This window comes from Juglans regia, chromosome 8 (genome assembly GCF_001411555.2).
Source record: "Juglans regia cultivar Chandler chromosome 8, Walnut 2.0, whole genome shotgun sequence".
NCBI classification, from domain to species: Eukaryota; Viridiplantae; Streptophyta; class Magnoliopsida; order Fagales; family Juglandaceae; genus Juglans; species Juglans regia.
Genome location: NC_049908.1, coordinates 28,076,908 through 28,088,842, shown reverse-complemented (window position 1 = coordinate 28,088,842; position 11,935 = coordinate 28,076,908). Strand labels below are relative to the sequence as shown.

The 11,935-nt window shown below is 35.5% G+C and overlaps 2 protein-coding genes across 4 annotated transcripts; both read right to left on the bottom strand.

The window, feature by feature from the left end:
• Positions 1–407: 407 nt before the first annotated feature.
• Positions 408–5,592, bottom strand: LOC108987752 (AP-3 complex subunit mu). 2 transcript variants are annotated; one of them, XM_018960745.2, is made up of 8 exons: positions 5,422–5,592; positions 5,039–5,138; positions 4,339–4,449; positions 4,079–4,168; positions 2,496–2,743; positions 1,668–1,877; positions 1,234–1,441; positions 408–912 (listed from the first exon to the last, which is right to left on the bottom strand). In XM_018960745.2, exons 1-8 carry the CDS (start codon positions 5,454–5,456, stop codon positions 667–669), a joined length of 1,248 nt encoding a protein of 415 aa, XP_018816290.1. In that variant the 5' UTR covers positions 5,457–5,592; the 3' UTR covers positions 408–666. The 2 variants fall into 2 exon arrangements, with proteins under 2 accessions (XP_018816290.1, XP_018816291.1); XM_018960746.2 differs by lacking the exon at positions 5,422–5,592 and having other exon boundaries at positions 5,053–5,139.
• Positions 5,593–7,595: 2,003 nt separating this feature from the next.
• LOC108987707 (Golgi apparatus membrane protein-like protein ECHIDNA) lies at positions 7,596–11,354 on the bottom strand. Of its 2 annotated transcripts, none has more exons than XM_018960682.2 (6): positions 11,140–11,354; positions 10,164–10,220; positions 9,844–10,047; positions 9,649–9,708; positions 9,032–9,158; positions 7,596–7,965 (listed from the first exon to the last, which is right to left on the bottom strand). In XM_018960682.2, the coding sequence occupies exons 1-6, from the start codon at positions 11,152–11,154 to the stop codon at positions 7,874–7,876; spliced, it is 555 nt and encodes a 184-aa protein (XP_018816227.1). In that variant the 5' UTR covers positions 11,155–11,354; the 3' UTR covers positions 7,596–7,873. The 2 variants fall into 2 exon arrangements, with proteins under 2 accessions (XP_018816227.1, XP_018816229.1); XM_018960684.2 differs by having other exon boundaries at positions 9,844–9,939; positions 11,140–11,326.
• Between the last annotated feature and the right edge of the window lie 581 nt (positions 11,355–11,935).

The window sequence follows — 11,935 nt, the reverse complement described above, 5'->3', positions numbered from 1 at the left end:
AAGAATTTCACAAAATAAATCCATGCACTGATATGGCTTGATGTAATATTTCAGATTATAAACTTATTTTTATTGTAAAATATATATAACGTATTACATCAAGCCATGTTAGTTTATAAGTTTATTTTTATAAAATATGTTAACCGTAGCACTTATCTTAAAAAACACTCACAAATTTTGCTTAAACAGAGAGAAAATCAAAGGATTATTTACATGATATTCCTAGAAAGGTCAAAGGTTGTTTTGAATATGGACCGTGCGAGTCTTTTAAATATTCGTACTCAGATTTGTGCAAAGGTGTTGCTCCACGCTGATTACTAAAATCCTCTATAATGAAAACGCACCTTAAGATTTAATCCAAAATACCAATAAAACGAGATTTAATTCAAGATCATGAGAGAAGATATGGAAGATTCTGATATAGATGAAAAGCATCAAAGCTCATTATAGGCTAATGCTCCACAATTATGTATTTTAACAGATGTTCATGACATTAATCATTCAACTGAAGCTTAAATCTATCTATCCACCGAATGCTATCTTATTAACTTGAGTGTTAAATGAAGTTATTGCTCAAAATCCTAATGACACAAAAACCTTGAAATCCAAAACAGCAACTATCTTGCTCCAAAACACATCAATTGATCTTGATGCATCAAATTGGACTCATGATCTTACTTCAAATTCTCCTGCTCGGGTAAGAGCTCGAAAACCTTTGTAAGGGCGATTAGGTAGATTCTTCAGATCCAATTTATCTATTTGCAGGCCAGAGAGGGCAACACCCATTATTCTAAAAGCCACTTGAAATGTGGGAAATACATGAAGGCGCTCTAACCCTGTCTCAAGCACCAAGGTTCCAGACATTGAAGGGGCTTTGTCTTTAGGAATCCGTTCAATTGACCACAAGCAGGTCTGCATAAACAAGATAGAATCAAATTCCAAGGAGAGAAACAGCATATGTTTTACATTTTATGTTCTTGAACATGGAAGTTTAATGACTGCAAACAGCCAATAAAAATCATTAATAAAAAATCTAACTAGTAGCCTATGCCAGCAGTAGAGAACCAGAGATGCATATTCTGATATTCCAACTCAAACATTGTAGGCTTCCTCGTGTATGTATACAACGAACAAACCATGAGATGAAGTGCAGTATCGAATCTTCCCTCCAGAATAACAACCAAAGGGGCCAGTATTTACACCAAATATATCACAATGAAAACAAATAGGTACCTTATTTGCAAGGATGTTTACTGTTCCATGATTTGAAGTCATATCAGCTGATAAAATGCAATGGGGCAGTTGAAATTGCACAGTTATGGAGTCAATTGTCTTTCCAGGATCATTTCGTATTCCAACCAACACATCGATACGACACGTCCCGCCACCTGATGTTAGCTGTGGTTTTACATATATTGGAGTACTCTTCAATTTTTTTACCCTGCATAAAGGTAAAAGGGTTGTTGAAATTATAAATACATTTTATAGGACAAGTAAGAAGCAGATGTACAGTGTTGTTGTCCATGTTTCCCTGAACCTACCTATGTCACCACATTTTCTTGGTACACAATTAATATGCCACTCATAATAATTGCTAAAAGTACAGCAGAACTCCACATGAAGAAATAAGAATTAAGGGATTAATATCTCCTCAAAACAATATGCACCTGTAACTCATTAGCTTAAACTGTCCATCAGGAGGCACAAATGACAGAATTTGATTGGACTCCCAAGGCCGAAACCGAACACAGGGATGGAATCTCACATCATCCAAGATGGAAGGGTTTGCAAATGAAAGAGTTAAATCTGGAAGACCTGAGAGATGGGAGTTCACTTGAACTTCCCCATAAATTTCGCATTTCACCAGTACTCCATCCCTAAGGAAAATTTGTAAGGGGAAAATTGGTTAGCACCTCAGGTACGAAACAAGAGTGTAAAAATAATTAGCATCCTGTTCTAACTACTAAACTGGAAAGACTCTTTTGATAAGTTCAATGGGAAAGCTTCTACAAGAGACATTCGAGGCTTCCATATTAAATACAATTACCCACTGCCAATTTTTAAATGAGGAAATGTCAGATCTTATCCCATTCAAAAACCTTTCAGAAAGCAACATGGATAAGCAAAATTATATTCATTCACCAAAAAACATGTGATTTATACTTCCAAACAAGAATTAAATGCTACTGTCTCTTGGCTTGTGTAAAAAGTCATCAATTACCAAGAAAAATGCATCTCCCTTCCCGACACTCAATTACTCAATTTCTCAAGTTATTATTATTCTGTTTTGCAAATTACTGTACATAACTTTTAGATTACATTCCAACCCCCCCAAAAGGCGCGGTGTCACACGAGGCAGCACTGGAATGCATGCGGCAGTGTGGTGATGTATAAATACCTGTACAGCTAATAATAAGACCTGAGTTGCTTAATCCAAACCAATAGATAAAGGATCACATAAAGAGGCAATGTCCAATTAAAACTTGATATCATACCTGTTTATAGTTGCATCCATTTCTTCAACAAGATCTACATAAACTTCATTATTAGCATATTTTGGGTCTGGTGTCCGCCATGGAACACATGATGCTGTTGCACCTGGAAGGGTTTCACTGACATTGGAACTATTACCAGTGACAACACTCAAAACTTTGCTAACAATGCTTGGTTGAGCTATCATCTCTCTCAGTATGTTAGGCTCCGTAGTGAGAGGGAAGCCATTGTCTATCATCTCATCCAGAAGCTGCATGTATAAACAAACATAACGGTGTATTCAACCAAAGAAAAACCAAAAGAACAAGGAAAAACCTACATAACAAAAATTAACATGGAGAAATCGGGAACGGACTGAATCTAAAGTGGTCTTTTAGAATGAGAATGCTCTTAACTGAGTCTAAAGTGGAGACTCGTGTGTTTCTTCTATGCCTTCCTTTTGAAGAGTAAAATGAACATTTACAATATAAAGTCAAAATTGCTATTTTTTTATAAGGAAAATGATATTCATTGAAAAGAGGCATAGTCCAAGTACACACTAGGAACTAGAAATCGATACAAGCAAATTATGAAGACTAATCACATTACAATCAATGACCAAACCCCAAGAAAATAGAATATTGAAGAAGAACCTTTTCAGCTCCTCCAAGGAATGCTCTAGATCTTCGAAACACCGATCATTCCTCTCCATCCAAAGGCACCACTTAAAACAATGAGGAATCATTTTCCACACCGCAGCAATATGAATATTACCCCGAAGACCTCTCCAATACCTAAAAGTCTCCACTACCCTTCTAGGCATAATCCATGCCTCACTGGTCCAGTTAAAGCTATCATCCCACAAAAATCTGGCCACCTCACAATGTAACAATAATCCATGGTTTCCCCATCTTTCTTACATAAATAACACCAACCCATAATGAAAAGACCACATTTCCTCAAATTGTCAATGGCAAGAATATTCCCAAGGGAAACAGTCCAACCAAAGAAAGCAATTTTGGAAGGAACCTTACATATCCAAATACTCTTCCAAGGAAAATGGTTTACTATGATGACCCAAAAGAGCCTTTTAGAATGATCTAGCTGAAAAACACCTACTCACCCCCGGATTCCAAATCATCCTTTTGAGCGCACACTCTCAAAAATGCTATTTCCTTGGCAAAGAGGATTAAAAAGTTAACCTCAACTAGTAGTTCAGTTCCAAATCACTAACCTTAACGTGTATTGAATGACAAATCAATCACCTAATGGATGAATAATTCTGCATATTTTTTGAACTCTAAACCCATAGCACAAGTTATAGAAGAAAACCTCATGTAGATTAGTTTTATGGACATAATGTTGATGTGTGGCTTGGCTTCCTTCACAAAAAAAAGTCAAGTCTAATACATATATGGGATTTATTTTGAGCAAGTTTTTTGGGCCTCTTCACGTGAAATGATTTAGGTGCAATAAATGTGCCACCTTTCATGCACAGTTCCACATGTGATTGTTTTGGTTTTTTAACCGACTTGAGTGCTTCTATCCCTGCCCTTGTGTACTCCAAAGCAACAATCAGCCTGGAAAGTTTATGTCATAAAAGTACCTCATATACAATGATAAAGTTATCCTTTATCACATCCTCATTCAACCCTCCAAGATAATCTGAGAGGACATCGGCTACTCTGCAAAGAAACTAAAAATAAATGATCGAGGGTCAAGAAATTTTATTTTATTCAATGCAAGGATAAACACATTTTTTAATCGATAAACAAAATTTTATTGATAAAAGGGATAGGCAATAGCCCAAGTATGCAAAGATAAACATATTTTTAATTGAAAACTTTATAAGGCTAGAAGATCTACCTCGATGGCCATCAAAGGTGGCATCTCAACTTGAGTGCATGCTAAAAATGTGATCCCTTCACGAACAACTTGGAAAAGGTAATGTGTTGGGGATGCAATTACTGGTTGTAGCTATATAAAAAGCAGCAACCAAAGTATAAAAGATGGGTCGACAAACACACAAAACGGCCGCATCAAAATAAAGCAGACAAAATTGAAAGGAAATGAGAACCATATCTTAAATAAAGAGCACTGCTAAAAAAACGTGGAATACAAAAAAATTAGGAACACAATGTGAAATACAAGACTAGCATACACAAAAGTAACTATGTCAAACAAACTGGACTGCAGAAACTAAACTACGAATAAAAAACTTCAAAGCAAACATAAATTCTGATATCAAGCTTCCGACACAATACATAAGAGATGAAGCGTGAAAACACAAAAAATAAAATAAAATCAGTCTCAGATACAAATAAAACAGAAATTAACTAAGATTGACAACCAGGAATGAGAATTCAAAAACCGAAGAAAGTCTTTGTCTAAAAGCTTGAATTAGAGGAGCACAATTTAAGTAAGAAAACCAAACACAGAAAACAACTATGTTTAGCTCGAATTATTCTCTAAATTAAAGTAGAAAAATAAAGAAATTACCAAAAACTTAAATATAAAAACAAAGCTATACATTTTTCTTTTCCCAAAATAAGTAATTTACAGGTACCTTGAAGGAATCACCTTGAGAAATAGCCTGCTCCCAGAACCACGCACATATGGACCGGTCAACTCGATGCCCGGTTAGCTGTTTCTCCAGCATTACCTCTCTGTGCAACCCAAGATTGACAAAAATAAGCTTTCAACTTAAACCAGTCAAGGGAATTTACCACAAATCACGAGAAGATAACACAGTTCATGAAGAAAAATTAATGAATCCAAATCACAGCCTGGTATTTGTTTATCGGAAAAACCCAGTCTGGTATTCAACTTAAGGTCGACATGTTTTGGGTTTACATGTTCTGCAAGTCTTCTCAGCCAACAAATCTAAAGGGTCGGAATTGGAATTGCGTTGAATAATAAACAAAAAGCAAAGAAAAGTTTAGTGCTTACCCGGAATCTGATAGAAGAAATATACACTGCAACATCTCTATCTGGATTCTGAAGCACAAGCTCGGATCGACCAAAAAAAAAAAATGACCGGGACTGGGGACGCCAATGGCGTATATTAAAATAAAAACAAACCGTTTGTCTTACAACCGGTGTAAGAACGCAGGAAGGCCTTTTTATTTTTGGGTGATCCAGTATATATATATACATATTTTTTTTCTTGCACTCTCTCTTTAGTTATAAGATTGTTATTTTTTTTTATGGAGTTATAAGATTGTTATTAATCAAAATAAATATTAACTAATTTCTAATTACTGAAAATAAGACTACTCGAAATTAGTTTGATCGAATTTAGTTTATTAAATGACTTATTCGTGAATACAAAATTATGATCAATTGTAAGTTATTTGTAAATACAAAATCATAATTGATTATTAAATAATATAATTCATATAAAACTTGGTTTGATTTGTATAAATTTATAGAAACTTGAATAAGTTTATATTTATTATTTTTTAATTTATAATATGAATATTGGGTATTTAAAAAGATAAAAGAAAACAATGTTCCTAATATTATGAATGTTGTTTGAATCCTTTACGATTAAAACTAACTAATTTTTTTTCAAACACTTTCCCATTTATTATAGACAAGTTAAGACTTTGCTTGAAACAAATAACAAGGAACAAGAGTACAAGACTCTGTCACTCGTTTGGATTCAGAAAGTATTTCATCTCTTTTCTTCTCATCATTATAATTTTTCTAAATTTTCACACAAAATATAATAAATAATTCAACTTTTTCAAATTTCAATTAATAATAATATTAAAAAATAATATTCTGACAATATTTTTTTTAATTTTTATCTTTCATTTAAAACTATTTCATCTCATCACAAATTCTAAACCAAAAAATACATATCAGTAGATGAAAAGAGTATTTTTCTGAGCCCAAACAATAACCTTAATGCACATCAAATTAGGATTACAATGGACATTGACACAATATTTATGCTTTTGGACAAACCATTCCACCGACTTGGTTTTATTGAACAGTTCTGCTACATACAGTCGCCAGTTACAGTTGCCGCACAGTCGGATGACATGGATTGATGACATGGCAGTTGCTATTAATTAAAAAAAAAATGAAAAACAGAGTTTCGATTCCTGCTTCATTCTCCTGCACGTCTTGCAATTTGTGGTCTTCGACTTTGGTTTCCTTCGACAAGTTATGGTCTTTGTTGGTGCTGTTGGTGTTTCTCTTGCGTTGTGGTCTTCGACGATTTGTGGTTTTCACTCGAGCTTCAAGTGGTTGAGTCTGTAAGTATTAAGGAAGAAAATAAAGCAAGTGCACAAACAGTCGCCCAAGAAGAAGAATGCATCAGCACATGCACAACTGAAACTAACACTCAGGCAAATACCCACATTGCAGAAGCAAGAAAAACATAGCAGAAATTTTCTCTTTTACACATTCTGTCGAGCAATTGATCAAACGCCCACCATCAACCCATCAACTCAGGCAAATACCCATATTACAAATTTTCTCTCTTATACACCAATTTTTTTTTTCTCTTTCTTCTGTTTTTTCCATGGCATCCGAAGACTCTTTCCCCATCTCCTCCATACAGAACCCAACGCCCACCATCAACCCATCCATTCTCAACTCTGCAACTCACTTTATCACCACGTAACGAAGACGAAGGCGACGGCGATTTGTGATCTTAGATTTCCATAAGTCGGTTGAGGGAGGGAGGGTGGCGGGTTCAAGGGGAGGGACATTGCCGTCGAGGTTTCTTCAAGCGGTTGCTGACTCGTGATCTTCGACGGGATGTGCAGCTTCGTAGAAGGATCTAGAGATAGAGAAGAAATGCAGAGAGAGAGGGTCTGATGAAGAGAGGGAAGGAATGAAATGAAAAAAAAAAAAAATATTTTTGAGGGAGCTGCTTACACGCCGTTTGCCCAGGTCGACTGTATATAACTTTTTTCTTTACCGAATGATTGGAAATGGCAGAGAGCAGGACATGCAAATGGGAAATAGCATGCAAACGACCGGATGCATTGATTAGATGAGGAAAAACTTATGTTCAAACTTTTGGCCAGGGAGGGCTCTAATGGGAAGCAGCTCCACTAAGAAGACAAGGCATCTTTGGATGATGACCAGTAGGCTCTTACCCATCATTGCAATCCAAAACTAAAATGAATTGAATGATTTACAGGAAAAATATCATCTGATGTTTCTGATATTGCAATTCACATGCTTTTCATACAAACCATTAACGAATTTAGACAGGAATATTAAACAAAAAGAAGTCGAGCAAAACTTCTGAACTGTTGTTTGCCGTACAGTAAGGTTCCGGACTGAGGGGCAATATAATGAGCATTTACACGTTTCTTCCACTTGTCAAAGTCTTTCACAAGTGCATTCCCGTTTTACTTCTCCAATGAATAACTCAGAGTCAGACAGCACTGAATATTGCTGACTGTATGGTGGATGATACCTGAGCTGCAATGGTCTGAGAAGCAAATTGTTGAATCTTCTGCTTAGCATCTGAAAAGGACACCGTTTTTTTCATCGTGAAAGTCCCATATTAAAAATGATTTGGATAATTAGAACATAATATAGCTAAGCATCTGCACAAATGGTACAAGGTGGCAATAACACTACAAGTTGCAGCTGTAATTTGTGTGCTCACTAAAGCATTTTTGGATGTCAAGTAAATATGAAATCACTGCTTTGTTCTTTTTTCATATATACAAGTAAAGATGTAATCCCTGCTTTGTGTTTCTTATTTGTTGCAGATGGGTATTTCTAGATGAATGCATTCATAGGTGTGTCATTTCAAATCCATGCACCCTAATATCTTTCATAATACTGAAGTTTCTAACTTATAATAACAAGTTACATGCTCCAACATCGCCCAAACCAAAGTCACTTGAGAAAAATGAAAGGAGAGCTATATGTCGATGCATCAAGCAATGCACATACAGAGCACAAGAGGAATTCAAAAGACCCAAAGCAAATACAGGTACCGCAATGAGTCGCTATTGAAGTTTGCCTATTAACAGCATAAAAGCTCAATTGGAGTACTCTTCTTGGGTTATACGAGTTCTTTAAACAAAGCCCTATACTAGTTGTGCCAAATTAAACTAAGAACAATTAATCATCTTTCCTTCCATATTAATGTTCATTAGCATGCTCAGAAGACATCTATGATGAACACTCGCTCAAAACATGGTTGGAAATCACCCAAACAGAAACCATGAACAGTGGAGTGTAAGCTACATTAAGCAGCACCCAATTTATAGTGCATCCATTGATTTATTCAACACCTAACCTAGATGTTACTTTTCTCACGAAAAAAACTATCTTGTAGAAATCACATCTTACAGTCCAATCTCCAACCCCAAACCCCCCAAAAATTCTTCACAATGATAATTACCTTTCACAAAAATATTAATTAAAATTGATATACGGTTATTTATTCTTAGATTGTAGAGCGTAAAATTGGAATGCCTATAATGGCTCATCTTGGGAAAGAGACATTTTAATAGGCCGCACCCAGCAACTAATATTACAAGGTTATGAAAGAAAATGAAAAAAACTGCTTGCACACCTTTACGGCATTTCGTAAAGCCAACAATATTTGCAATACTGAGGGTTAGACAAACTCCTATAACGAGAAGATAATCAGCCTGAAGCCTTATAAGAGAGAATATTGCCAGCACAATCCATGCAGCCGCCTAAAAAATACAGAATAGCAAGTTTAGATACTGAAACAAACTACATAAAAAGGCCTAACTACAAGCAGAAAGGTCCAGACCAGCTGTTCAAATTCTGGTCAGTTTTAAATTCTTAAACTCTAAATCCAATTCAAATATATTCTCTGTACCCTTTCTTAGACAGACACTTCTGGGAAAAAAAATTATTTCTATTAACATCCAGCTGTCAAATCTCTTGCATTACAAGTGCACTCTTAGTTCAGTTTATTACACAGTATGTCAGAGGCAGAGCTGGGGGTGTGTGGTGAAGCCATGCAACCTCCAAAATTTTGCCCCCTAACCTCCAGCACCCCCAAATGTAAACTTCCAGTTACACCACTGCACTGCATGCACTTCTTCTTTTTTATTTTTTATATTTCTCGGGAGGGGGGACAGCAGGTTATACTCCAGGACACATGATGCATGGAAGTAAGTGGATTGTCACATGCTATAATAAATCATATTTGCTTACCGTAAGGTACAGGGTCCACCAGAATAGCCACGAATCTTTCTTGTTCATGCGGGCCAAGGACTAAAGCACAAACAAGCACCAACATATATGAGACTCTAGAACTAAAGAGAAAATAGAATTTGAGCATCACCACTAAGAGATATTTACCAGATGAAGAAAAGATAAGTTGATGCTAGAAAAGCATAACATACTAACCTCTTGGTCAAGGGATTCAAATTTCCATACACTCTCACCGAGATCATTTATCTCATTCCACCACCTTAAACCAACCAAGATGCGGCCACTCACATTCTTGACTACCCAAAAATCAAGAGCAGCAAGAAGAACAGTCACCACAAAAATGATGACAAAATTACTAATAAATAAGGCAAAAAGTATGTAAAATGCCAATGCTGCAGCCTGCCAAATCCAAAAAGAACGAATTCATGCACTGAAACATCTTCTTTGCTAATTCAAAAGGTGCAGAAACTGGGTACAGAGAAATATTTTTTAAGAAAATAACCAGGTATATAGACCTTGAAGATAACATGAAAGAGACACGTCTTCGGGTGGGCGTAATTTTCTCCTGCATGCTGCACATGAGTGTAAAAGGATAATCATCTAAAATGGAGACAATATCTGACAAACCTTAAAAAAAATGTCAATTTAGACATTTCTTCGACTCAACAAACTTCCAGATAGCAATACTAAAAATCTTCACAACAATCAGCAATGAAAGATGCACTCAATAGTCCATGTCCACTACCCAAGAAAGTTAGAACTCCTTTTCATCCTAATGATAAAGGGATTCCAGACTAGTCCTTCTTGTGCCAAAAATTGAGTTGCCATTGTCACATTCAGCTTTCAAGTTTATTTCATGACCTTAATGCTGTTTATTGTTTTTCTTTCTATTTTACAAAAATAAAATGGAAAATTTTGTCATAAATAAGTTTTCCCAAATAATTATATTACGTTTACAGGCGTATTGCTTTCTTGGGCCAACAAGGATGAAAACTTTCTTCTTTTTAATATTTCCCTTTTTTTACTCTCTTTCAATGCCAAGACCTTTCATAACAATAATCCCAACTTTTTATCCTTTCCTTCATTTTCTCATAAACCAAAAGAACCCAATGAGAATCTCAACCATACTCAATATGGGCAACCGCCCAACACAGCAAACTAACTTAATTCATGCATTTAGCTTAATCAGGTGAATTTGATCATTTCTTAGTTTTATATTACAGCAAAAACTGTACGAGATATTCAAATCAGAAGGTGCAATTAATTCTCTCTTTCTTTTCCTAAACCTTGTCACAACAAAACGTAATGGCGAATCATCTAGCAACAATAAATACAACCCAAATCGAGTTCTGAAATCCAGATTTACCCACCTCCCAAAACCAAAGCTATCACCATATATTAGCCAAATTTTACAATTATAATACGCACGCTACACTAACACAATGCTTAAAAAATCTGAAGAGGCGACGTCGCAGAAGTGAGTAAACTCACCGGGTTGAGATCCATGCTGGGGAGGTTCAAGAATTTATCAGATGATTGGGGGCTTCTTAAAATATCTCTTTCTCTCTCGCAATGATTTACACGGTGGGAGAGCGAGATTTCATACGGAAAAATTGGTCCTTCGGAGTTCGAACGGATTTCTTTTGTTTTGTTCAAGGTAGCTAGTTCGTAGATCCGACGTTTGTATTAAGAGAGAGTAATTCTATATTAAACCATAAAATTCGTAAAAGCCGTATAATCATTTAAAACAAAAGTAAAATTTATTATTAAAAAATTAATTTTTTTATATAAATATTATATTTTATTATTTTTTTTAAAATGATTATGCGATAGTTATTAATTCACGATTATAAATATTTTTTCACATTATAACAACATATCACTGGCCGAATGAGTACGCCCACTCTCTCCTCAACCCCCCCCTTCCCTCTCTCTCCACCCCCCCTTCCCTCTCTCTCCACAAGCTCCCTCTCTCTCTTCAAACCTATCAGCCCTTTAAGAAAATATAAAATAGTTAAATTCTTCATGGACTTTCTAATGCAAATGTGTGTATGTAAAGAAATAGGTTTTCTTGTTATCCATTTTCTTGTAAATTAAGATCTGGGCATTTGACGGAAGGAGACATGCAATGTTTTTGGCTAATGGGTTTGTCAATGTAATGACCTAATGAGATTGTAATTTAATCTTTTCGATTTTTATTGTAGATTTGGACGCCGCAAATTTGAGTTTTCACTATAAATTATTGTGGATTTGGACCGCTATAGATTCGGCTTTGAGGGGCTTCGAT

Coding starts and splice junctions, on each gene's coding strand:
- LOC108987707 (XM_018960682.2), bottom strand. Junction 9,159..9,648: donor GGTGGACCCTGTACCTTACG/GTAAGCAAATAT, acceptor TGTATTTTTTAG/GCGGCTGCATGGATTGTGCT. Junction 7,966..9,031: donor CTTTACGAAATGCCGTAAAG/GTGTGCAAGCAG, acceptor TGTCCTTTTCAG/ATGCTAAGCAGAAGATTCAA.
- LOC108987752 (XM_018960745.2), bottom strand. CDS start 5,456: ATGTTGCAGTGTATATTTCTTCTATCAGATTCCGG. Junction 5,139..5,421: donor TTTCTTCTATCAGATTCCGG/GTAAGCACTAAA, acceptor TGGGTTGCACAG/AGAGGTAATGCTGGAGAAAC. Junction 1,442..1,667: donor TTTAAGCTAATGAGTTACAG/GTGCATATTGTT, acceptor ACCTTTATGCAG/GGTAAAAAAATTGAAGAGTA.